The sequence below is a fragment of the Hetaerina americana genome, unplaced genomic scaffold, assembly GCF_022747635.1.
Source record: "Hetaerina americana unplaced genomic scaffold, ioHetAmer1.1.p SCAF_10, whole genome shotgun sequence".
Classification (NCBI taxonomy): domain Eukaryota; kingdom Metazoa; phylum Arthropoda; class Insecta; order Odonata; family Calopterygidae; genus Hetaerina; species Hetaerina americana.
The window spans coordinates 29,069,360-29,093,488 of NW_027286070.1; the positions used below are offsets into that span (position 1 = coordinate 29,069,360).

At 41.0% G+C, this 24,129-nt stretch overlaps 1 protein-coding gene across 2 annotated transcripts in view; it reads left to right on the forward strand.

Moving 5' to 3' along the window:
* The window catches only part of LOC139700024 (uncharacterized), a 569,652-nt gene that overhangs the window by 413,966 nt on the left and 131,557 nt on the right, over positions 1-24,129 (forward strand). For both annotated transcript variants that reach the window (XM_071598462.1, XM_071598463.1), the window contains one exon: positions 6,755-6,970. In XM_071598462.1, the coding sequence (XP_071454563.1) occupies positions 6,755-6,970 (216 nt within the window). The remainder of the gene's footprint in view (positions 1-6,754; positions 6,971-24,129) is intronic.

The following is a 24,129-nucleotide window of genomic DNA, read 5'->3' on the forward strand; positions in this document are numbered from 1 at the left end:
ATGGTTGAATTGCTTGGGACAGCCTTATATATGCGCTAAAGGAAAAATGAAGCGCTTTGAATGATTTTTCATAAAAAGAATTCCATAAAGACATTCGCATTCCCTCGATTAGTATTTCTATACTCTTTAAATAAACTACACAATATCCCACATTGTAGTCCACAACACCTGTTGATTGTTACTAAAACAAACGTATTACAATCAGATTTTATGGCACACATTTTACTGAATGTTGCATTTTATGGTAATATAACATAAAATGCTTTCCATAATGTGTTATACAACTTACCATCCACATGGTTACTAATAAATCTTTAGCTTTGATTAAAATTAACAAGAATAAATGTGTTAAAGACGACAATTAGCAATTAGGCTTAAGTAATCATTCAATTAGGGTAGTACATATTCTGAAAATATGAGTTAAGGATCATTGATTCTTTCCAGGCTTTGACTAGCAAGCCTTCATTAAAGAGATTACGAAAACAATAGATTAAGGACGATTGTTCCTATGCACCATCAGCTACAAGGTGGATTGAAGTGAGTTCACAACTCCGCTCGATAGTATCTTGAGATGTTGTATTCCAGTAAATATATTAAACAAATTAATTTACTCACTGTCGCCTATTAAATAGAAATTGATATTGTCGGCATTTGTTTCTAAGTACTTAGTTATTTTTATGACATGAGTACATTAATTAGGGAAGTAAATTAGGTATCACGTAATATTTTTGAATTTCTCGTCATCGGAAAGATGTGGATGAAATTTTTATTGAGATGATTCAGGTTGAAAAAGAATCAGCTTATTGTTTGAAAAAGACTCAGCGAGGAGACTTCAGATCTCCTGCGAAAATGTTCCCGGCCATGTTTCTTCTACAATTTAAAAGTTAAGCCTTCTACTTAAAGCCAACGCACGGTGTTCTACTTCCAAACTACGAGTATGTACTCCTTTGATCTTTCACTTCTTCCTTTCATCGTCCAGAATAAAGCTATTAGAGCGTGTCCACCGTTCTGTTCGTCTTGCTAGTAATCGGTCGAATGACGCACGTGTTTCGCCTTTATGCACGTCATAGGGTATCATTTATGCGCCGGTCTCATTCGATAGCGAGATCATCAATTTCTGTGTTCCTTTTTCTCTCTCTCCTGGAGTGCAGTGCAAGCAAACTTTTGTTTTGATAAAAAATGTATCTCTACTCATGCAAAATCTTAACCGTTTCTCTTGGGACCTTATCCTCCTTACTGGAAGATTTCTCGAGGCTTGGGTTAGCAACCAAAAGAGAACATTCGGCCGAGAGCGGAGAGTGGTATCCTTATGTAGGGAGTAGGCATGAATTGTTTACCGTGGGGAAATATTAAAACCTTTCATCCTCCTTGCACGCATGACCTGACAAAAATGTTTAATACTAACGAGAAGGAACGTTTGGATCCTTGGTTAAAATAACTGCAACCTACTCAAAGTAAAATATGCCCAGTCAAATTATATATATATATATATATATATATATATATATATATATATATATATATATATATATATATATATATATATACTCATACATTCACTCACTTGGATAAGGAAAAGGGATAGGAACACGAATAAAAGACGAACACATGTCAAGTGTGTAATTTACGTTTCCTAGATAGCTCATTGGTTAGAGCATAGGCCTGGCAAGTCGAAGATCTGCGGTTAAGGAAACTTTTTTACGCTTGTCATCCGATTGATTCCACCTTCCTCACAATTCCTTTCTTCGTCTTTTATACGAGTAGTAGTTTTTTATGAGAGGTGACCGACAGCCAATGTCATTTGTGCCATTAGGGATGAATGGGAAAGGAAGGGTGGATAGAAACCCGGCGTTGGCATTAGCCTACTCTTATCTGAAGGCGCCAATGGGTCCCCAATTCTTCGAAAGGTTGTCAAGCCGGAAGTCCTTGCAATATTTAAAATAAAGTTTTGGTCAAGATTTCACCGATCAATCGTTTTTAGTGGTTAACTTGGCTAATTTCGATTGATGAATTGCCCTGTTGCGTTTTTATTTTTCTTAAGCAATTCATATAGGTAACAATTGAAAACTACTTTGATAAGTCAAATACGTAATCGTTCCGGAAAATTTATTGTTCTCGCTTTAATTTCTGCGAATAACAAAATGTATTCCACTCAGAGGTACGTGTTTACATAGGTACTCATATGTAGAGATGTGAGCGTGAGTTCTCGTGAAATGAATTTTTCATGACATATAAAAATATTTTCATATTATTGGATTTCATATTCAGATAAGGTTTCAATTATTTCATAAATAAATTTTCCCTTGAGTGAAAACTTTATGCAAATCATTTGAACTTTTTCAAATCGTTGTAATTTGGTCACTTCAGCACAGGTATGTTCAACGGATGTTTGTTATTTTGATGTTAAAGTTTTCTCTTCGGTATTGTTCTTGGTATCTGCGTCAAGATTGTCATTCAATATTAGAAGGGGGTAGAATTCAATGATGGATGATCAAAGTTTGCTTTTATCGTGTAACAAACTTTTGTAAATACCAATTTGCTCAAAATAAGGTTTTTTTTCTGGTGGCAGAAAGATTTTTCGCCATATTTTTGAAAGAGTAAAATATCAACTTGAAAGCTACATTTCTAGAAATATAACACTAAATTTACCTATCGTGCCTTTATTAAGAAAAGGCTAAATTCCTTAAAATTTTTTCTTTTCTACTTGAAACGTATGTTGTTAAATAGCTCAGAAATGGTAATAAACATAACGACATACTAAATTAATAATTTCTTTATTGAAGTACATACAAAGCCGAGCGTCTCGCACTTGAACTGCGTGTGACTAACTTCAGCACTTTTTCATTCTGCCATACATAAAATCTTTTGTGCAATATTCTTATACTTTAAATGATCTTAAAACTTTATTTGCTGAAAATAATATTCCAGGTTTAATAATTCAATATGTGAAAATTCGCTGATTAATATGAGCTCCAAATATACTTACATTATAATCTAAATATAATAATTACAGAGTATTTTCAAAAGATACAATTAAAACAATCCATGAAATACTCTATGTCGATGTATCAAATTTTCGACATTTAAGGTACTATTAAACACTAAAAGACTACTAATAATTGACTTTAATATTCCGAAACGTCAAGGAATGTTAAGTAAAAACTTCAGTTAAATTTTCAAATGAAATTCATTTCAAAAATAACTAATAATAGTAAACGACATACCTCATACGATTATGACAAATAAATACCATTCAAGTTCACTTAAGAAAAACGTCTACGGTATTCGCAAAGATTATGCTCGAAATCATACGGAGTCATTTTGTCTCGCGGCGCAGAATTATAGCGCATTTTACGCGTCCTCTCAATCACAAAATGCATATTAGGGAAGAGACGACGTCCCAGTTAAGCTATAAAAAATACAGCGGCTAAGAATACGGCTTAGGCCGGCTAGTCTGGGTCCTTAATCCCTGCCCATCTCGGCATAAGGGAGGGAGTAAATCCTCACGTTATGCAAGATCGACTGCTGCTGTGTTTTGCAATCATAGGAGCTTGGTTGATTGATGAACGTGTTATTTTTAGCGTGATGGATTCATCTAACTTAGTCCCCAGCCGATTTATGTTATAATATAATTTAAGTATATAACAATATACTATATTCGATCTTACCTCTCCCGTTTCATCACTTGACCAAAACCACTTTGTGTGGATTTGAATATAAGTTGGGAAAGTGACGGTCACATTTCAATTTAAATCGCGATAAATGACGATGACACATAGTCTAACTAATCATAAAATAGCGTTAATGGTTACATTTTGTTTGAAAATTTATGAATGACAATGAAATCAAAAGTTTTGCAAATGAAATAAATGAAAATGTTAATTAATAGATAATATAATATGCAAAAATTGTTTTAAACGGTTTTGATATATGAAAACATTACGTAAGATGCTTGAAAACGATTCTTACACTTTCATTCACGATGCAATAAAACCAATATTGTAGGTTATAAATTATTTATGTAGTGTGCATAATTATTACCGTAACATATTAGATCTTATGTCCTAACCCTTATAGTAAAACTTCAAATACTGATGATGAATTGACTTCGGCAAAGGACAATACAAATCGTTCAAGACGTATCCTATACATAGGTCGTCAGCATAACGAGGAGAAAATATCATGCTATTTATGAAATTATTTGCACATCAAATTTAAAGCACAGTGATATATCGACTGAGTGTTTCTTTTTCATTTATTAAAATGAACTTCCACAAAGTTGAGGCTGAAACTATTGAACTATAAATATGGAATTTATACAGAAAATAGGTTTGTTTGAATTCGCCTGTATATACCCAAAATCTTCGGAAAATGGCATAAGGCGTTATAAAATTAAGAAACGTTATTTGGCGTTACAAGTAGAATGTAAATTTTGTCAAATTAATAGATTAAATGGCAATTTTCAATAAAAATAAATAACTGAATCTTTTTCTACGCATCTCTTTCCTTAAATATATATTTTCCCCATTAGTATAAGATATTTTAAGATACCTTCTGCAGAAAATTTCAAGTTTCTTTTCAGACATACTTTCCTAAAAGTGCCGTGCGTTGATTGCGAGCATCGATGATATCTTGATGAATACGATGAGCCATGTATTTTAATCTTACGTGTGCACACCACAGTGGAAGTCTTCTGTTTTTTCTTTCTATCACACGCAATATTTTTTACATGACGGCTTTATTCCTTACATCTTTCTCATTACATTTTCTTCCAAGAAAATTATTGTGGAGTGTCATTTAAATGTTATAAATTTAACACGAAAAATGCATCCAAATAATCACCCACAACCTTTGATATCACAAGTTCTTTACCTAAGACTGAAAATATATTCGATTAGAATCGATTGAGTAGCTTCTAGGTATGTTTGTATTAGTAATTTCGGTGTTGACATCTCAAGCTCGAGGTCGATACACCACCCGCAAGTATACCCAGTTAGGTCAGAGTGTAAGGGCATTCGACTGCTAATCCAAAGGTTGCGGTTTTGAGCCTCGTCTCGGGCTTGGATTTGGTGCTGCCACGCAATAGATTATCTCCAACTTAGTTTCCGCATGACGTTGCCTAATCCGTCAATACCTCAAAAATACTCTGGCCACCATAAAAATATCTAGAGCTTAAATACCATAAATGTGGTAATAATGAGTAGCAAATAGAATAATAACATACTTATTCTTAAATGGCTTCTTATAGAATGACAAATATTTATGAAGTACACTAGAAATAAAATAAACGTATTCATATGCAGCTAACTTTGAATTTATTAATTAATTTGCTTCGGCAAACTTTGGAATTCAATGGGAGAAAATATAATGCTACAACAGCTACGGCGCAAACAAGAGCATAATAATAACAACGTGAATAAATACAATGACTCACAGAGTAATTAATGGCCAAGATTCGAAATATGAAACCATACGAAATAATAATGGGTTCTTTGAAAACAGATTAAGTTCATGTATTGATTGAAAACCTTTTGGTGATTATCGTCAATTATGTAATGATAAAGAAAAACTTTTCAATGCAACAATTTCAGAGTTTAAAAATCATTCGCCTGGACTGGGATTCGAACCCTCGAACCCAGACCCCTCAATATCCGGCCGAGTGCTTTAGCCAATTGTTGCATTAAAATGCACATCAGCCGATGACTCCGTTAAAAGTTACTTTTGCGGCATCTCCCGCAGTTTCTTTGGAAAAGAAAAACCTATACATTTTTCGTTAAATGACCTTCTGCTTGACGTCATGTAACGAAATCTATACAGTAATACTTAATGCTTTATCCATGTGGTCTAATCTCTACATTCGCTCTATTTCCTGTTAATTATTTCTTGTTTAATCTCTAATAACTTTTATTTTTTCTTTCGATGTGTCCCTTTCACAACTTTAATTTTAATTTTACGTTGAAATGGAGGAGAAAATGCTGTGAAAACGAAATAGAGGGCGGAAAAGAAGAGACATTTAGGATGAAATTTAGGGCGATCGAAAGAATCCAAATCTGATTTATGCAGTATGAAGTAGGAGGATATGTTTTGCCATGTAGGTTTGGGTTTATGAATACCGTGGTGTGTAATCACAGGTTCCAACAAAAATCTACCCTAAACCGGTAGACAACAGCAACTACTAATTGGGTGTCCACATTGCCTTTTCACTTTAAGTACCCTTAGGCGTATACGCATATCTATCTGCAATTTACTTGTAACGTAATTTCTAATACCCAAATGGTTTCTCACTTCAGTTGCTAACTCTTTAATAATCCCCATTCCCCCTCGCCCCCTCCCCTACTCCATCTTCTGAAACATCCCCTCTTTAATACATGGACTCCTACTTTATCAAATCTTATATATCTATCATATGAGGGAAACTAGAATAAAAAATAGCCCGGAGATCCATCCTTTTCTTTTACCGCAAGAAAAATCGGATGTCTCATGTATCTTATTCCAGCCCGTTCGTTGGGAAATCTAATTTCTTCCTATTCCTCCCTATTTCACCCATAAGGAAACGGAATCGGTCCAATTTGTGTCAATCAGGGGAGGAGGAAAGGGCGAAATGCGTTGGTTAAATGCAATTTAAACGGTGATCCACATTGGGGGTGGAGAGGAAATTGTCGATAGTATGCGGACGTTTTTTTCTAGAAATATGTGGGACGAAATGTGTTTCCTCTCCTTCAATTTTATTCCTTTTTTTTATTTACTTCCGCAGCTGCGAGTCGGGGTTCCTGGAGCTCTCCGAAGGCTCGGACGTGCTCGGGAGGAAGTCTTCTTCTTCGCCGGCGGCCGGAGGTGGCACCGGCGGCAAGGGCCACTCCTCCTCCCTCGCCGGCAGTGGATCCGGCCTGCAGCTATGCGGACAGAACGAGAGGTTCGCGCCGCCGGCGGTGCTCTTCGCCGACAGGTCGTCCGCAACGCTCCTATTCCAGTGAGTGTCTCTTTCTCTATCTCTTTACCTCTTTCTCTCATCACTCTCCTACCTCCATCCACTTGGATTCTCCTTCCTGCCTCTCAACAACCGAGGTTGTCTCTTCCGCCACCTTCCTACTACCCTCCCCTCTTCGCCCTCCATGCTCAACATTTTTCCGCTTCCATCCCAACGACACTTGAATTAAAGGCGCACGCCTTTCCTAGGATTTTCAAGGAAAATCCATGCAATCGATTGTCAAACTTATTGTCTCCATGCCACATCATGATTTTATTTGAATGGAATGAAATAGTACATTTTCACTGTCGGTTCCAAAAGGATGTATACCCGAGTGTGATGTTACGCGGGTGGACAATGGTAAATCGGATTTCGTCTTTTTACAAAACAAAATTTAGCTTGCTTCCCTTTCTTAATTGATAGGTAATTGATAGTGTTAAAAAAAAGTATTGAAACCAATTTTCCTGCAAAAGCAAAGAATAACCTGTTTTTCGAACTAATAGACCAAACTCATATTTTGAACATTTCGGGGTTAAAATTAATAGATCGTTCCTTATGACATGATAAAACAATACAGCGAATATGCATTTGATGTTTTCCTGAAATTTGAGAACTTCATTTTGAAATTAGCTGGCATTCATTTTGAAAATCTTAATTTTTCTCGGTTACTGGAAATCCAAGAAACTCGTTTGCAATGGTGTTGAGCCATCTCGAAAGGGTAAAATACAATCAGAGGCAAATATTTGCATAATTTTCATGCGTCACCTTTAGGGGTAAATTTTTAATCAAATCGTCGAAATATTCTGAAAATAAAGATGAATCGAAATTACGATTATGTCTATGAATAATTTATTTAACGACCATTTCAAACTTAAACAGCTTTTTCATTGGGAAACATTGTGTCAATAAGCTAACTATATCAAAATTCCTCCCACAGCGTAGCGTTCACACAAATACCCTCAGATGTCTAACTCGACTGGCGGTGCTATTTTCACCTTACCAATCGATTTTAACTACGTGTATATCCTGATTGGCAGAACTTGACAGTTTTGTAACCGCTTGGATGACAGCTTATTCATCGTGCGAACAGTGAAGCTAATCCGGAAGATTTGTCTCACTAAATGAGTAGCGAGAAAAAACCAGGTCAAAATTACTGCAACCCGAAAATTGTTGTGGAAACGATTTTAGGCACAGCCATCAATTTTTATTCACCATTTGGGTAACATATTTTTCATAGAATTGAGTGTCAGGCGTTATTTCGTGGAAAATTTTTATTTAAATTGAAAAGATAACGATTGCACCGTCTAAAGTTGTATTTTATGTATAAAACCTCACTACGTGTTTCAACACTTTACCTCCATCTTCAATGGCGTAAATTATTGAAGCGCGAAAAGTGGTTAAATAAGATCAGACCGTTAAGGGCAAAATATGTTTTGTCCATTTTTTTTATTCCTCACAATCAAATTCATAATTGTGATTTTGTAAATGTTTATGATAAAAAAACTAAAATCAAACTTCAACATTTTAGTCACTCCATGGTAACGTTCTTAAATTCTCTACTTTATTTTTAGATTCATTTTCACGAAGTATTAATCCAATTAAAAAGATTAAAATTTCATGGAATTGACATTTTTAAAAAAGGAATAAAACTGATATAGAAACAAAAGTGTTCTTGGGAAGATTTTATTTACTGATTTTGAATGAATTGAGATGCTGCCCTCCACCCAGGCCAAAAAGTGGCGAAAATCTTTGCTGGAAGTTAATTCATTCCTTTTATTCGCCTGTCTATTAAATCGTAAGAGCGATGACCAGTAGTCGACGACCTTTAAGTTGTCTGAAAGTATTAAAAGTTAAGGGTCAATCCTTAAAATCCCTGGCCAAGGTGTGACAATATTAACTTGAGATAATGTTTATCGAACACAAATTTGCATGAATTGGATAATAGTGTTCTTTGGAGGAGCATTAAAGGAGTTAGGTGAGAAGGCCATCAATGACCCATCAAAGGGGGCCAAATGTGCATTCTCGTATGGCGGGTGCCGTCGTAAACCGTTTAATGACGGCCTTCAATTGATTAACGATTACTACACCAAGAGGGCGGGAAGGCTGCAAATCTCCCCAAAGGAAGGGAGCGAGAGCATGAGTTAAATTGAGCATTTTCAGGCGCACTGTGATGGTGCACGGAAGCAAATGGTGCAGCCTAGGCTCTCGCTCAAGTCTCCCATTCAACTCGAACACCTAAACCACCCAACCCCTCCCCACCGACCTTCGGGGGACCAAACGGAGAATGTGTGACCGAGGACAGAGCCTGCTCCGGAAGGCGATTAAATTGGGGAGTAGGGAGTTGCGAAGACAGTTCATGCATGGATTCTCCCGCTTCCATAACGTCCGACCTATCGAACTGCAGATAACTAGATTAGAACAGGCTTCGTAATCGCAGTCGTGTCTCCGTTGTGAAGTTTCCAGTTAGTCATTGCTGGAAGACGTTACACTAACCGCCAAACCTAAGTCCAGTGGTCTGGGTCCAGGCCAACTCCGCACAAAGCTGTTAGTCATCATATTTTCGTAGTGTCTACAACTAAATTAATATCAAACTAAGGATAAATTACAGATTATTTTATGCAATCAAACAGCAGACTTTAGGTCTATTTAATGAATACAATTTTTTTTTTCTTCTATATTTATTCATTTGTGATGATTCTCAAAACTACAGGATTACAGAAATTAATCCTATTTTTGCCATTTTATTTTAATCCGAGGTAACGTAGGAGTGACTGGCAGCGTATATGATAAGTGATTTTTACGTGATAATTGCTGAGTAAAAAGGTGTTAAAGGTGTTATTTTTTTAATGCTCAGATGTAGTAAATGCCTATTAAAAACTATCACTAAGCCTCAATAAGAAATATTCCTTTACGTGATCTTCCTGCTGCGGTTCCGGAATGCAATTTTAGTAGTTCCTTTAATACCCTTGGAATTTGAGCAATCAGATCGTATCTGCGATTATGAATAAAGAATCAGTTAAGTATCTCTGATGTATCTAATATTGGCATGGGAAACCACGTATTACCAGGAAAGATTTCGAGAGAGCATGCAACAGTCTTGACCAATGACCGTAATCCCTGTTGAATATTGGCTAATAGCAGTGTTTTGCAGTGACCAAAATCGTATTATTACTACCACTGCCTGTGTGTGAGTTATTTTATGAATAGTTTTGCATTCCCATTTACTCTTCGTTTTTGATTTGGTGGGTCCTTACTCAGAAACGTCCTGTAAAATCATTCCACCTGCTGTTAAATTATACTATCTAAGTTTTATAATCCAGTTAAATTTGTCATTTCATCTCAGTAAGGTTTTCATCTACAAATGCGTGGACTCAAAACTTACTAGTATAAGGTATAGTTCTGGTGCTTTTCTTTATTACATGGCATATGTATTGGTGGCTAATATACATGTCAATTTCTCTTTCTTCGGAACTGGTTCTATTTTGGGGAATTACTATTGGATAAATTCGATTCCGTCATCTATTATTGGGTTTCAAGTAGCCCCTAGGGCCAATGAAAGGGTCGAGCCAATATGTCAAATTTATTTAATTTAATTACAATATACAGGTTCATGATGAAATCAATGCTTTTGGAATTAATTGCTTGCAATTATAGCACGGGGGATTACAACTTCCACCTCGGTTCGCCTCTTATTAAGGGGTCAATCGTTGTCCCGAGTGTTTTTGCTCTTTGTCCTTCTGGGTTCACTTTGTTTATTTGCAAACATAACCCCGGGGGCATCGTGAAGGCACCGATGACGAGCTCGGACACGTAGGCTGGGGAACAGAAATTTTCCACCATTTTCTGGAATGACAAAATAATCCCCCATCACCAAACGTGCCTCCGGGTTTAACATCCCCCGGCACAGCCATTTTCTTCATTATGCGAGTGACGATTCATCACGGGAGAGTCGACCGACGGCACTCGAGCCCCTCTCCCACCCGTAAATCCTCCCTTGATTGGTAAGTCTGTAGGCACACACACACGTATACCCTTACCACAACTTTAGCGACACCGGTGGTAGGTAACGAATGGCCGGGAGGAAGGGCAAATGCCGACGAGCACTCGTGAACATACGCAGGCCACTGCCGCGGGAACGACACAGGACTTGCTCCAGGGGATGAAAGGCGTGCGCTGCGGGTCAAACACCCCTCTTCCTCTTCCCCCTCCCCCCGTCTCTTATAACCTTCCTTAACCCCTTCCACGGCACTCCCCTCCCTGCTTCATTCCCTTAACAACCCTCGCGCCTCCTCGCGAATCACATAATATCGCAGCTTGACTAATTTCAGCGCTAATACTGACGGATGGGTCGAGTAATTCAAACCTCTTCTACCTAGGATTCTCAGCCGCTCGACGAAATAGCTAATGGACGCGCGGGATCGTAGCATCTGCCGATTGCTACGATCCTTTGATGAGTATATTAATCTCCCCTCACTAAAGTCAGAGAAAAAAATATCGCCTCTTAGTTCATCATTCCTTTCTCTCTGACTCTCCCAAAGAATGGAGGCATTTTCACTCATGCTAGTTTAAAATTCAGGACCCTTGGAAATAACATAGCATAAGTTGTACTTGGGTAACGGTCCTCATTAACGATATGATAGAAAACGAAGGAAGGGTTCGACGGTAGTTAATTGCCGTTGATAGCCCCGATACATCATCAATATTAGACAGCTTGACAAAGAAGGATCTTCTTAAGAAGAATGATATTATCAGTTGTTTGCTCTATCATAAATTCAGAAGCCTATGATTTGCCAAGCAGGATTTTGGAAATCATTTATTGCATCAAAAAGGAAAAAGGCATGGTATGAAATGATATTATAATAGAATAAATATTGGCAGGTTCGGTTTTCCAGAATATTCCGTCATAATTAATTTATTTCTAAATTTTTTATATTAAAAATCTGAGTAAAACAACTACCTTTGAAAATGCCATTTAATTTCATTACTAAAAAATAAGTTTTTCGCTAATTTCCCTTAAATATGTGAAAATGGTAATGAACCCCTACTTTTATAGCATTCTCATTTAAGTATACATATTTAAATTGGTAGGATAAATAAAAATGCCTACATACAGAAGTAAGGAGTAATATTGGATGAAATAACAAATTTTTAAGGCCAACACAATCAATAAGAATTATTACAGAATGATTCCTGCACTATTTATTAATTAAAATAAACTTTCCAGCTCAATAATTGAATAAATTAGTTTTTAAATCAACTTTGAATTCATCTCATATGCTGTACCCCTGGAGTCAGTATCGTGTTCTTTCATATTTCTATAACTTTCTCGATGTTTTATTTCCTTTACATGAATATAAAATAGACCAGAGCTGAGAAAAAACAATACTAGCAGTGATAAATCTGCTTTGAAATTAGTTGAAATATAAATATAGGAGAAGTGAAAGTTTTTATATTCGAGAAGCAAACTCTGCAGGAATAGATGAAGAGTAGGAATAAGAGAGCGAAATGATCAAAAAGGTTATCTACCCAAAGGAACGTCCTGAAAGAGTGAAAAATATCGTCTGTAAGCATTCCACTAGAACATATATCTGTAGTATATTTTTATTGTTGTCGAGGTATGGACAAAACTGTATGAAACAAGAGAAAACTGCTCCTAAATAGGAATTTAGTGCATTGAAATTGCTAATAAAGATACTTCAAATGCTGGCCGAATGAAAGTAATATTTGGTGGGGTAGGTATGGTGTCAATAGCCAATGATGTGAAGTGGGGAGAGACTAGGAGTGAGGTGATGGTGGGTTGAAATCAAAAAAGAAAAATGTTAAATCACGAGATTCGAACACTCGCTGGAGCTGAATCCCTCCACAGCGGGTGCCGGGTGCAGGGTCAGTTCTGGATGTTGGTCACACTTCCAATGTATCTGAGAGGGGCGCTTTTATAAGAGGGTATGAAACGATATAACGGAAGGTTGTTTATTGTGAGGGACAAACATATATTCAGGAATAATCAAAGAAAATGTGAGACATTGACCATCAACAGTACGTCTACATAGTACAAAGGTAAAATGACGTAAATAAGAAATGGACAGGTCGAACTAAGAGGGGAGAGTGAAATGAGAAACGTCTGGCGATATTAATTTACCGGAAAAGAAGGGGTGAGCTAACATAATTTCATCTCACACACGTTGACAACAATGTCTTGATAAACAGTCGTTGAAGTAAAATCAAATGAAATACGAATAGAAGACGTAAGATTGAAACAAATGAATAGGGAAGAGGACTCCTCCCAGAATACTCTTCGCTAAGAAGACAGAAAACTTATTTCCTAGTAAAATAATATTTGCATTTAAAATGAGAAGGCATAAGAGTATGAAGAAAATGATGTGCTTTTATATGAGTTTTAAACAATATTAGTTCCTAAAAATATAAAATGTGGAATTTTTTTATTCACGGCATTTTCTTGTGTGTAGCTATTTTTGGAATAGGTTATACCATAGATCATGTGAAGAAGCATGATAATACACGTCCTACGTATGCGAATTACTGTACCGAAATAAGACTTGTATCTAACAATTTTTTTCAAGGCATTTCAACGAATTTCGTCTTGGATTATTTTATAATATACGGCACAGCCCCAGATAACACAGCATCAAAGTAATCTCAAGTAGAAGCCTATCATGAATAATATAAAAGGAAGCGGAGCAGTTTGTAATGTTTTTCAACTACGCAAATAATCTACGCTCACATTGCAAAAGTATCCCCCCATCGGAATACGTTTGGCGCAGAGCGCTGAGGAAATCGAAATTCAATGAATACGATAAAAATTGTCCGCTACTCTTGACTTTGGCTCTGCTAAGTTTTGCCTTGTTTTTTGGAATATGAATACCTTTCCGTAAGAGAGAGGAAAGAAAAATACTTATCACCCATGAAGGGCAACGCCAGAAGACGAAGACATTTCCTCTTTCATCCCAACCCACATGCTCTAAGAGCAGACTCCACTCCCGGTCTCATTTCGACCCATTGACATTTCCAGCCAATTTCCGGCTAAAATACTTTACCAATATGTACACATATATTCCGTACATTTAGATTAGTTTTCTCCCTTCCGCGCCAACCCCTCACCATCCCCCAACATGCCCGATCATCCCCCGCTCAACCCTCGCAATCCCCCCTAACCTCAAAGACTTTTCCAGAAAATCAAAAATATAAGAAAAAAATGAAACATCCAATCCGGAGAGACGGCGAGAAAACTTGAGTTCCTCAAGGGATAAGAGGAGAGGGGAGAAAGATGAAGGAAGAGAAACCATTTTCTTCTGTTATTGGGAACTTTTGGCGGGGGAAAGACATCATATCCGTTCTCGGAAACATAAAAATAAATGCTTTCGCTGTGCGCGTGCGTGCATTCGCGCGGTTCCCCTCAACCCCTTCCCTCTCGAGGAGCGCAAAAGGGGTGGGAAGGGAAGAGGGCCGTGTGGGGTGTCCCCCCCTCGCCTCCCCATCGGACCCCCACACGATAATGACGAGGCCATCGGAATTCTAATCCTTTTGGATCATAATAAAAAGTTCTTTCGCTCTCTTTCGCAAATGTTTCTTTCTTATGGTGCTATGGGGATGTCTTGGAGAGTTGATTCGTTATGTGTTACTCAACTACGCCAAACGGTGAGCGAAAACGATGGAAGATGGGAATCTATTTTGGATTTAGTGTCTTGTACGTGACTCTTGATTGAACAAGAACATTCAGATATGTATCCAACAGTTTCGCACTCCAGATTTCAAAGTACTTCCTCTTTAATCTAGCTATTTAATAGAGATGCATGCGATTTAATTTCAACTCATAAGGCTAATCCATTTCGGATAAGTATTTCCGTCGCTTATCATCGGCAGTCAAGACTCAAATTCCTGGACGCTTGATATCATTCTAACAGTGAATTTTAACAGAAATGAATTTTAAATTGATATCAGATATCATATCCATTGATATAAATCTATTCTGGATATTTTTGTTGAGATCGTGGCATATTAATTGTCTTCCGCCGTCATCTTGACCTGACTTTCATTTTGGTTGAATTTTGTTTTGTATTTGAACAGAATTTGGTGATATATATCGGTCATATTCTACTGCTGGCTCTTTATTTTCTCGTGTGTAGAGAAAATTGATTCAACACAATAAGACCACATTTATCAAATGTTTCATTTATATCATTTTTTCCAAATTTGAGTACATCACCCGAGCCTCCGATGATACAAAAACTACGCCTAATTTATTGGTGATGGCAATTTTTTCTCTAAAGTGAACAAGAAAGGAGTTTAATAATTCATACCACTAATTTTTCAACATCTGACTACCAGTGACCAGCCAGCAAGCTCTGTCCGTACCGATCCTTGAACCTTCTGGCTAAAATCCTTAGTATTTCAAGTTTAGGAGATCCTGGATGGTTAATACTTAGTCACGGTTCATACTTAGTACATGTGTAAAAATAATCTTTCCCACATGTAGACAACTTACTTTGACGTAACATGGCAATAATCCACGATCAACTTAATTATTTAATCCTCTCCACGATTATACTCGATTTTATCTAATGCCCTCATATTGCCTCTAATGCCTTACTGCTTGAATTCTATGTGGTGTGCTTGGTTAAAGATAATCGAGCATTTGCAAGTAACACAGAACCGAATAAACTGCTTGAGCTATTAAAAGACATCAACGAAAGAATATTGACAGATTGACGAGTTTCTACTGTCAAATTATTGAAAACAACGATTAAAACACTTTAACTACAAGATGTGAGGTGGATGATAAGCCCCTGCAAATTAATATGGTTACTATTTAAATTTTAAACAATACTTTATGAATAATATGTATCAGATCACATCAAAGGTAAACAGACTTCGACAGTAACTCCCTAATGTACCCAATTATGTGATTTCACGGACTGGCTGAATATAAGAGCATTCATGTTCATATTGGTATATGTTCTAGCTTCACGTTTTTCATATGTGTATGATATACAGGGTCGCACCCAAAAGTGGTAGGACTGATTTTTTTACAAGAATTTTATTGACGATATACTTACATCGACTTAATAATCTTCAAAGTATGCTCATTGAGCTGCTACACACTTGGTATAACGTTGCTCCTATTCCCAGTACGCCCGCTGGAAATTTTCTTTGGGGATGCCGTTGATGACCCTCGTCGAAGCCTCTTGAACGGCCTTTATCGAGTCAAAACGTCGTCCCTTGAGCTGTCTTTTCATCAGGGCGAAGAAGAAGAAGTCCGGTGGTGCCAGATCGGGAGAATAGGGCGGGTGCGGCAACGCCGTATTTGGCCAGGAGCTGTCTGACGACGAGCGCGCCATGGCAGAATTTTCGGCACCATCTTGGCGCACACCTTGCGCATGGCCAAATGCTGTGAAATAATGCGTTGGACGTTGGATGCAGACAGACCCAACTGGTCTGCAATTTCTTCACTGGTTGAGCGTCGGTCTGTGTTCAGCAGTGTCCTCACTCTGTCCACATTCGTGTCGGTTCTTGCCGTCGACGGCCGTCCGGAGCGATGGTCGTCTTCAACGAGCTCTTTAAACAACTTGTGCCACTCAAATACTGTGGAACGGCTTAAGGCAGTGTCCCCATAGCCTGCTTGATCATATCGAGGGTCTCAGTTGCCGTCTTCCCGAGTTTGGCACAAAACTTCACGGAATAACGTTGCTCTAAATTCAGATTCATTTTGTTTTTCGACGCGGACAAAAAACTTGCTTCACTAAAAACGGTGTCCTCACTCAACGACAGCCCGCAGGCGACTGAGGTTGGTGTCGGTCTATTGCTAAGAGCCCCATCCACCTTACCGTGCCATGCAGATCCCCCTCCACCGCTCCGTTCGCGCCAGAGAAAATCAGTCCTACCACTTTTGGGTCGACCCTGTATTACTGATTTACCCAAGTTTCCCATCCAGACATTTCATGTGATGTTAAAGGCCCAGATGTCGCCCTCGGATCTCAACAACATTTACAATAACTACGCCACATCATTGTTTCCCTCCATGATAAAGCACGTAGTTTATAATAAAACTCATACATGATATCTCAAATAGGTTACGTCGCAGTTTATTAGTAATGAATACCCAAAGGATGCAGGTTTCTCTAAGTTTAGACAGCATTCCAGGATGAAATCATTCTTTTACTTCATTCTTAAAGCACGCCTGCGACAAGACGTCTTCGTTAGACTGATTTCAGACAAATATTCTAAAAGAGAACGAACCTTATGTATTGCCCAATGATGCCAATAAAAGCACACACACGTGAGCTGGCAATTAATACAACAATGCTACACTCCAATAATGAAATCTCGCTTCTCACAAGATCACTTCTAGTACGAGTACTAACCTCTCCTTGTATTAACACAACACAACAGTGTCAGGCAAGATATCGTGGATGTTCGTCATTATGAGAAAAAACAAGTACCTTAGGATGGTTCTGTGAACCGATACGCATTGTAGGTTACCAATAAACCTGTGTAAAAGAGCAAATTTGGTTTTTCTTATAATTTTCGCATTGACACAATTCATGTGCTTCCTAATGTCTGCCGTCCCACGTCATTTGGAGAACGATGTGATGATTTTCAGTCTTCGCAATCGGATTGGCCAAGGCCCCTTTACCTTCGAGCCTTCCCCAAAAAAAATGAGAGGCAATAAGTGCCCTAGCCCCTTGTGCATAGCCCAATTATATGTATATACGTATAAATACGGGTGAAAAGGGAGATTTTCTCTTTTCTCCCAACCGTTTTGACGTATCTAAATGGGACCCCTTCTCCTCCTTTGAATTTCCACCACCCGATTAAAATAATACCGTCGCCTCCTCATCCAAACTCTCTTCCCCTCTCTTCCCATTTGCCTTTTCTCTCCCACTCCAACGAGGTCTCTTCTCCACTTCAGAGGCCTTGCTCTCCCTCCTCACCCCTCGGAGTACCCACATGGGAATGCGCTCCCGCGCGTTCACAAGCGCACACACACATTCATGCATACGTGCGTGTACAAACGCAAGGGTACACATTCACAACTCTTTGAGAACGCGATATTCGCTGTTTAATCGACCCAACATTCAACTTGACTTGCTGGATCCACCAGCACAAGGAGTCAGTATAGGAGTACCAGCTTGTTATCTGGAAAACTCGTATGAAATCATTGCCAGTAGAGTTTTTTTTCGCTTCCATTCTGACTGACACGTCAAATATTCTACTTGCTAAAGCAGTGAATAGACGTGCGTTGGGGTTCAGTGAAAATTCCTATGAATGGGCATTCGTTTCGTTCACAAATTTACAACCGACGATGAAAGTTCTGACCCAGAACTGGAATGAACTCAATTACACTTTATTCAATATTTTAGTACTTGTTATTCCGGTTTCCCCCTCGTATATTCATATGCAGTCAACAATATGGCCAGGAGTTTGATAGGAATATGAGTGAAAATTGTGTCAATGCGGGAGCCCTCATAGAGTTTTAAATTATTCAATTTGTCTGCTTGGCATCATATATTTCATGCATTTATATTCCAAATGCCACCAAGAATGAAGACAATTTTAATGTCGTCAGTCTCAAATCTATTTCAATCTTATTGGATACTAAGTAAAACTTAACTTTACACACAAGTTTTCCATAAACAACAACAGCATATTAATTGAATGAACAATAATTAAAATTACCAACTATAAACAATGTTTCAAAATTTTTTTCCGATTAATTCAGGGGGCACTGGTCCCCATCCTACTTGAAATGATGAAATAAATGGGATGGGATGAAAGAAAAATATAAAAACCTCGGTCCTTGTAGGAAGCCTTTCTTCTTGACAGTTTTAAACATGCACTTGTGCAATGTAATTTACACGAGTGTACGTTATTTTCTACGAGCACTGCGTCCCAGTGGTTCAATGCTATCAGCCTTAAAATTAGTCATGAAATTTTTATGCATAAAATTTATGTCGTTAAGTAATGGGATGAAGCATGAGGAGGCAATGGAAAGGAGTGAGCCCTTCTACATCAACGAAGCTATAGTCGCGGTAAATAGTTTATGTACAGGAAATGACGCAATTGTTTTTCCGTGTAACTTGTGATTAATTCAACGATTTAAACTTAATTCGATCATACTTTTATTTTAAATTAAGTTTTAATATTGGTCATACATCAGTTCACTTCCAGCCAATTTGCAAATGCAAGATTCCGTATGCTATTCCACCCAAGTTATTATGTAATTACCCCAGAACCGATAACAACTTGTTTTATCTTTTTCTACTTAATATGACTCGAGACAGAAAGAGTCCCTTCTCTTGGGTTTTTCCTTCTTCAGCATCATTAAATAAGTTCAAACCTTGAATTTGATATATCACAGAAGACTAAAAGTTTAATGTTTCCTCTTTAATTAAATTTAGCGAAATATATATGTAATTTCTAGTATGTGCATTCGATTGGTAGTAATTTTACAAGTCGCCAGTAGGTAGTTGGTGGACCGAAATGAAATCATCTACATCTACATAATACCCCGCAAGCCGCCGCAAGGGCGTGTGGCGGGGGTGTTTGATCGATATAAGCTATTACTGTTCTTCATATATAATAGAGAACTGATTATCCGACTCCCAAAAAAGAGTAAGTGAAGGCGAAGACAGTAATAAAAAAAATTCCCTCTTTATTAATAGCAGCGTAATTTGGCCGTAAATGATCATTTATGACCCCCACCTAACTTTCCCTGCTATTGTGTGGTTGAATAAATATTAAGTATATGGCTTAATTCATTTAATAAATCTTCCCCCATGCCTAAAGGATGTTTGAAGTTGACTTTGAGCCTAAGTTAATTAACATCCACACACTTGAGTAGAGTTATTCTATCGAACTTTCAACTTGACTATATCAATATTATTCTTTATTTCGATCAAAATCGCCATGGGTTTGAAGGAATATGATCCATTCTGAAATAATACGAATTGTAAATTTCCGCAGCAATGGATTTCGCACCATTCGTTTCAACGCCAATGCATTATCACCAGGTACATGATATCTCACCATCGTAATATGTACCTTTTGATGACACACTAGTGTTGAAAAGTATTGGATATAATTGCGGTGTAAAAATGACAATTTTCATTATTTCAAAATATTTTGCTTATGCAAATAAGAACCTGAATTTTCTTCATACATGAGTAATATATTATTCTGATCACGTCAAGTATTTCTCATTATCACAGTCCGAAATCCCCTTAATACCAACTCTAAAATTATTCCATTCCCAGCAATATCTTCTTTTCCTCATATTTCCGATATTTTCCGTAATCTGCTTCTCTCGTGGTCCATCCTTGGGCTTCCTCAGTTAATTCCTCCCTTTTATGTTTTCCATAAATTTTGGTCACCAGTAAACTCCAATTCTCGTGGACGGACCCCCGTTACTCCGGTCGGGGCTCCACTGTGTTGCCTTTCCAGCCGCCTAGGCTTCTAAGGCAGGGCGTCGTCTTCTGCGTTGTCACGGCGTTCTGGCGATCCCTGCTACTGAAGCCTGGGCCTCTTCTTCGCTGGGAGGGCATCTTGGCGATCCATGCTCGCAATGGGGCGCTTATAGCGGTCCCACGTTGAAACCTGGATCTCTCCGAGGCGTCGGATGGTGGCGACGTCTGAATCCGCAGCCCTCTCGAAGAATCTTCGAGACAGCTCCGGAAGAAGGACGTTCAGAGGTTCCATGTTCCCGTCCTGGTGCATCTCTTCCACGCGGGCGTAGCGCCCGCATCCCAAGATGCACCGTAGCGCAGAGTTCTGCACCACTTGGATGAGAGCGAGGGTAGACTTCGGCACTCCTGACCATACCGGCGCTGCGTACGTGATGACAGGCAACACGCACGCTCGGTACAGTCGACGCTTCGTTTCCGAGCTCAGGACCCCCGGACGAATAATCGGCCGAAGCCGGTTAAGCGCCGCGAAGGCCTTCCCTCGGACACGTCGCGCTTGGGCGTTCCAAAGGAGTTTCCAGTCCATCAGCACTCCGAGGTAGAGAACCTCGGATTCCCACGGAAGGGTGACTCCATTCACCGACAGCTCCTCTTCTGTCGGCGCTCCTCTGCCGGTATGGAAGACGATTGCCTTCGTTTTCCCGGCATTGACTGCAAACCGCCAGCGACGATACCACGAAAGTAGCTCGTCGACGACGATCTGCAGCCTCTCCACGGCGAAAGATATTCGCCGGGAGCTGCACAGGAGCGCCGCGTCGTCCGCGTATAGTGACAGGACCTCGTGCCTCCCATGACTCCTGGGAATGTCATGGGAGAAGATGTTGAATAATACTGGCCCGAGAACCGAACCCTGGGGGACACCAGCGGAGATCCGGTGCACCCCAGAGAACGAGTCAGACCAGGAAACGACGAAGGTCCTGTCTCTTAGGTAGGAGCGGATCACCTCGATGATCCACGTCGGGAAGTGGAGTCTCCGCATCTTCAACAGCAGTGCCTGGTGCCAGACGCGGTCAAACGCCTTGCTGACGTCGAAAAATGCGCCTGCCACCGACATCTTCCTGTTGAAGGCGTCCGTGATGAAGTCCGTGGTTCTCACCAGCTGATGGACCGTGGAATGCCGCTCGCGGAAGCCGAACTGCTCATCCGGGAGGATGTCAGCCTCTCGGACGAAACCTACTATCGGCTCCAGCAGAAGTCTCTCGTACATCTTCCCGAATCCGTCGAGTAGAGAAATGGGCCGGAAGTCTCCGGGTCCCACCTCCGTCCTCGACGTCTTCGGGAGACATATGAACCTCGCTCTCTTCCAAGTGGTCGGGAAATAGGAAATCCTGACGCAGCCGTTGTAGATGCTGGTCAGGTACGCCACCGCTGCATTCGGAAGTTCCCGGATGACGATATTGGGTATATCGTCATTTCCCGGGGCTTTCCTCTTGCGTAAGCAGCGTATCGTGCCCAGAACGTCCTCCTTCCGGAACTGGGGAGCAGCCTTAGCATCTTCAGGGGCAGCATTAACCGCTTCCTCCGACACCGCGATCTCCTCCTCGATGGCCGCCGAATCCGCGTTCCCGGGGTTAGGACTGAAGGTGCCCTCGAGATAGGTCGCAAGCATTTCTGCCTTCGCCCCGGGAGATGTCGCCACCTCATCACCGCAGAATACGATGGGGTCCAGTCGCTGGCTTCCTCGCAGCTTCCTGCAGATCTTCCAGATCTCTTCCATGTCCTCCGCGCCATCCTCCCGCAAGAGATCTTCCCGTAGGTGCGCCTCCCAGTTGTCCGAGCGGACTTCCTGGAGGGCGCAGCGGACTTCCCGGTCAAGCGCATGTAGCTGCTGCCGAAGGTCGTCGGTCCTGTACCGCTGCCAGCGCCTGCGGATGTTATTCCGGCGCGTGATGAGTCCGCGAACCGGGGGAGGAAGCGGCACACGCAAGTAGTACGAGCGCCTCTCCCTTCTAGGAATCGCAGCCTCAATGGCAGCGGTGATGGTAGCAGTGAGATGACCGACCATTTGGTCTGCCATCTCCTCCGATGTTGGTGGAGTCAGTTCCCTCGGCAGCTTACCAGCGATGAGCCCTCGGAAGGTCTTCCAGTCCGCGGCACGAAGGTCAAGTTGAGATCTGGCTGAAATCACTGGAACTCTGGTCCCCAGCAGCAGGATGGTCGGGTTATGATCCGACGACAGTTCAACACACGAGTGCATACTGAGAGACGTCCGGACACCACGTGAGATTGCAATGTCAAGGACGTCTCCAAGCTGGTGCGTCGCCGTCGCCGGGCCAATCACCGTTAGTCCCTCGTCGTCTGCAAGCTCGCGGAGGGCTTGTCCTCTCGTGTTGAGAGACCTTGAATTCCAGGTGGGGTGCTTGGCGTTGAGGTCTCCCAGAATGATGGCCGGGCTGCCGTTTCCTAGTAGGTCCAGGATGAGATCCGGGTCCCAGGGCTTCCCTGGCGGGAAGTATAGGGAAGATATCCGGAGCCATCCTCCCCGCGTCCGGACGTCCACCGAGACAGCCTCCGCGTTCCGATGAGTGATCATTCGGCACGCTCGGTGTTCAATGTTATTCCGGACGAGGATGGCCGCACCTCCTGATGTTCGACCACCCTGGCGCTGAAGTTCCCGATCAGACCTGAAGATGGTCCAGCCGGGGAGTCTCCATGCGTCGGACGGACGGAGATGCGTCTCATTGATGGCTGCAACGGCAGCATTCTTGTCCTGGAGGAACGACCGAAGTTCTTCACGACGGCGAAGAATGCCGTTGGCGTTCCACTGGACGAGCACTAGAGGGTCTCTACCCATGACTGGGTGAAGAAACCGATCTTGCGCTCGCCAGTTCCTCCAGGAGTGAGAGGAGCAGGAGCCCTTGCTTGCTGCTGATGTACCGCCTCAGAGTCTTGGAGATCGTCGCAACTGTCACCCAAAGCTCCTGGTCCTCCTGCAGAGCAATGGAGGCGACGGGAGCGACAGCCGCGGAAGCAATCTCTGGGTCACGGGGAGCGTTGGTCCTGACAAGGGCCGTCCTTGCCTGGTCCGGGGGTGCGTCGGTCGGCGGTGTTTTGGCTGGCTTTTCCGCTGCAGCTTCCTCCTTCTTCTCCGCAGGAGCTAGAAGGGAGTTCTTCATCTTCTTTTTGGAAGACTTAGAGGGCACAGGCTTGGCGGCGCCTGCTGGCGTCGACGTTCCCCGGTCCTCTGCCGTACTCTCCTTCTCCATTGTCCCCGGAAGGACTTCCCCTTTGACTTTCGGGGCCGAGGTTGACAAGTCCTCGGTCCTCTCTGTGCTCGGGGGAGGGGAAGAGATCTGGTACCGGGCGTTTGTCGCCGTGTCTATCTCCATTTGGTCCTGAGAAGGGCCTTTTAAGATCGTGGCGAAGGATTTTCCCCCCTCCACTTTCTTCGCTGCAGCCCTTGCCGGCACAGGTTTCTTCGCCGGCTTCCCAGCAGCCGGAGCAACCTTTCTTTTCGCGTCGCCGTTTTCCTTGTGGCGGCGGAAGGCCTCCATCACCACAGGACAGCGTCGAGCAACAGCAGCGTGGTCACCTCCGCAGTTTGCGCAGATGGCTGCGTCAGTCCTCCCCCTGGAGCACTCCTCCACTCGATGGGCTCCAGCACACCGAAGGCACCTGGTGGCGCAGCGACATGCAAGGGAAATGTGCCCGAAGCGCATGCAGTTATTGCACTGCAACGGGCCA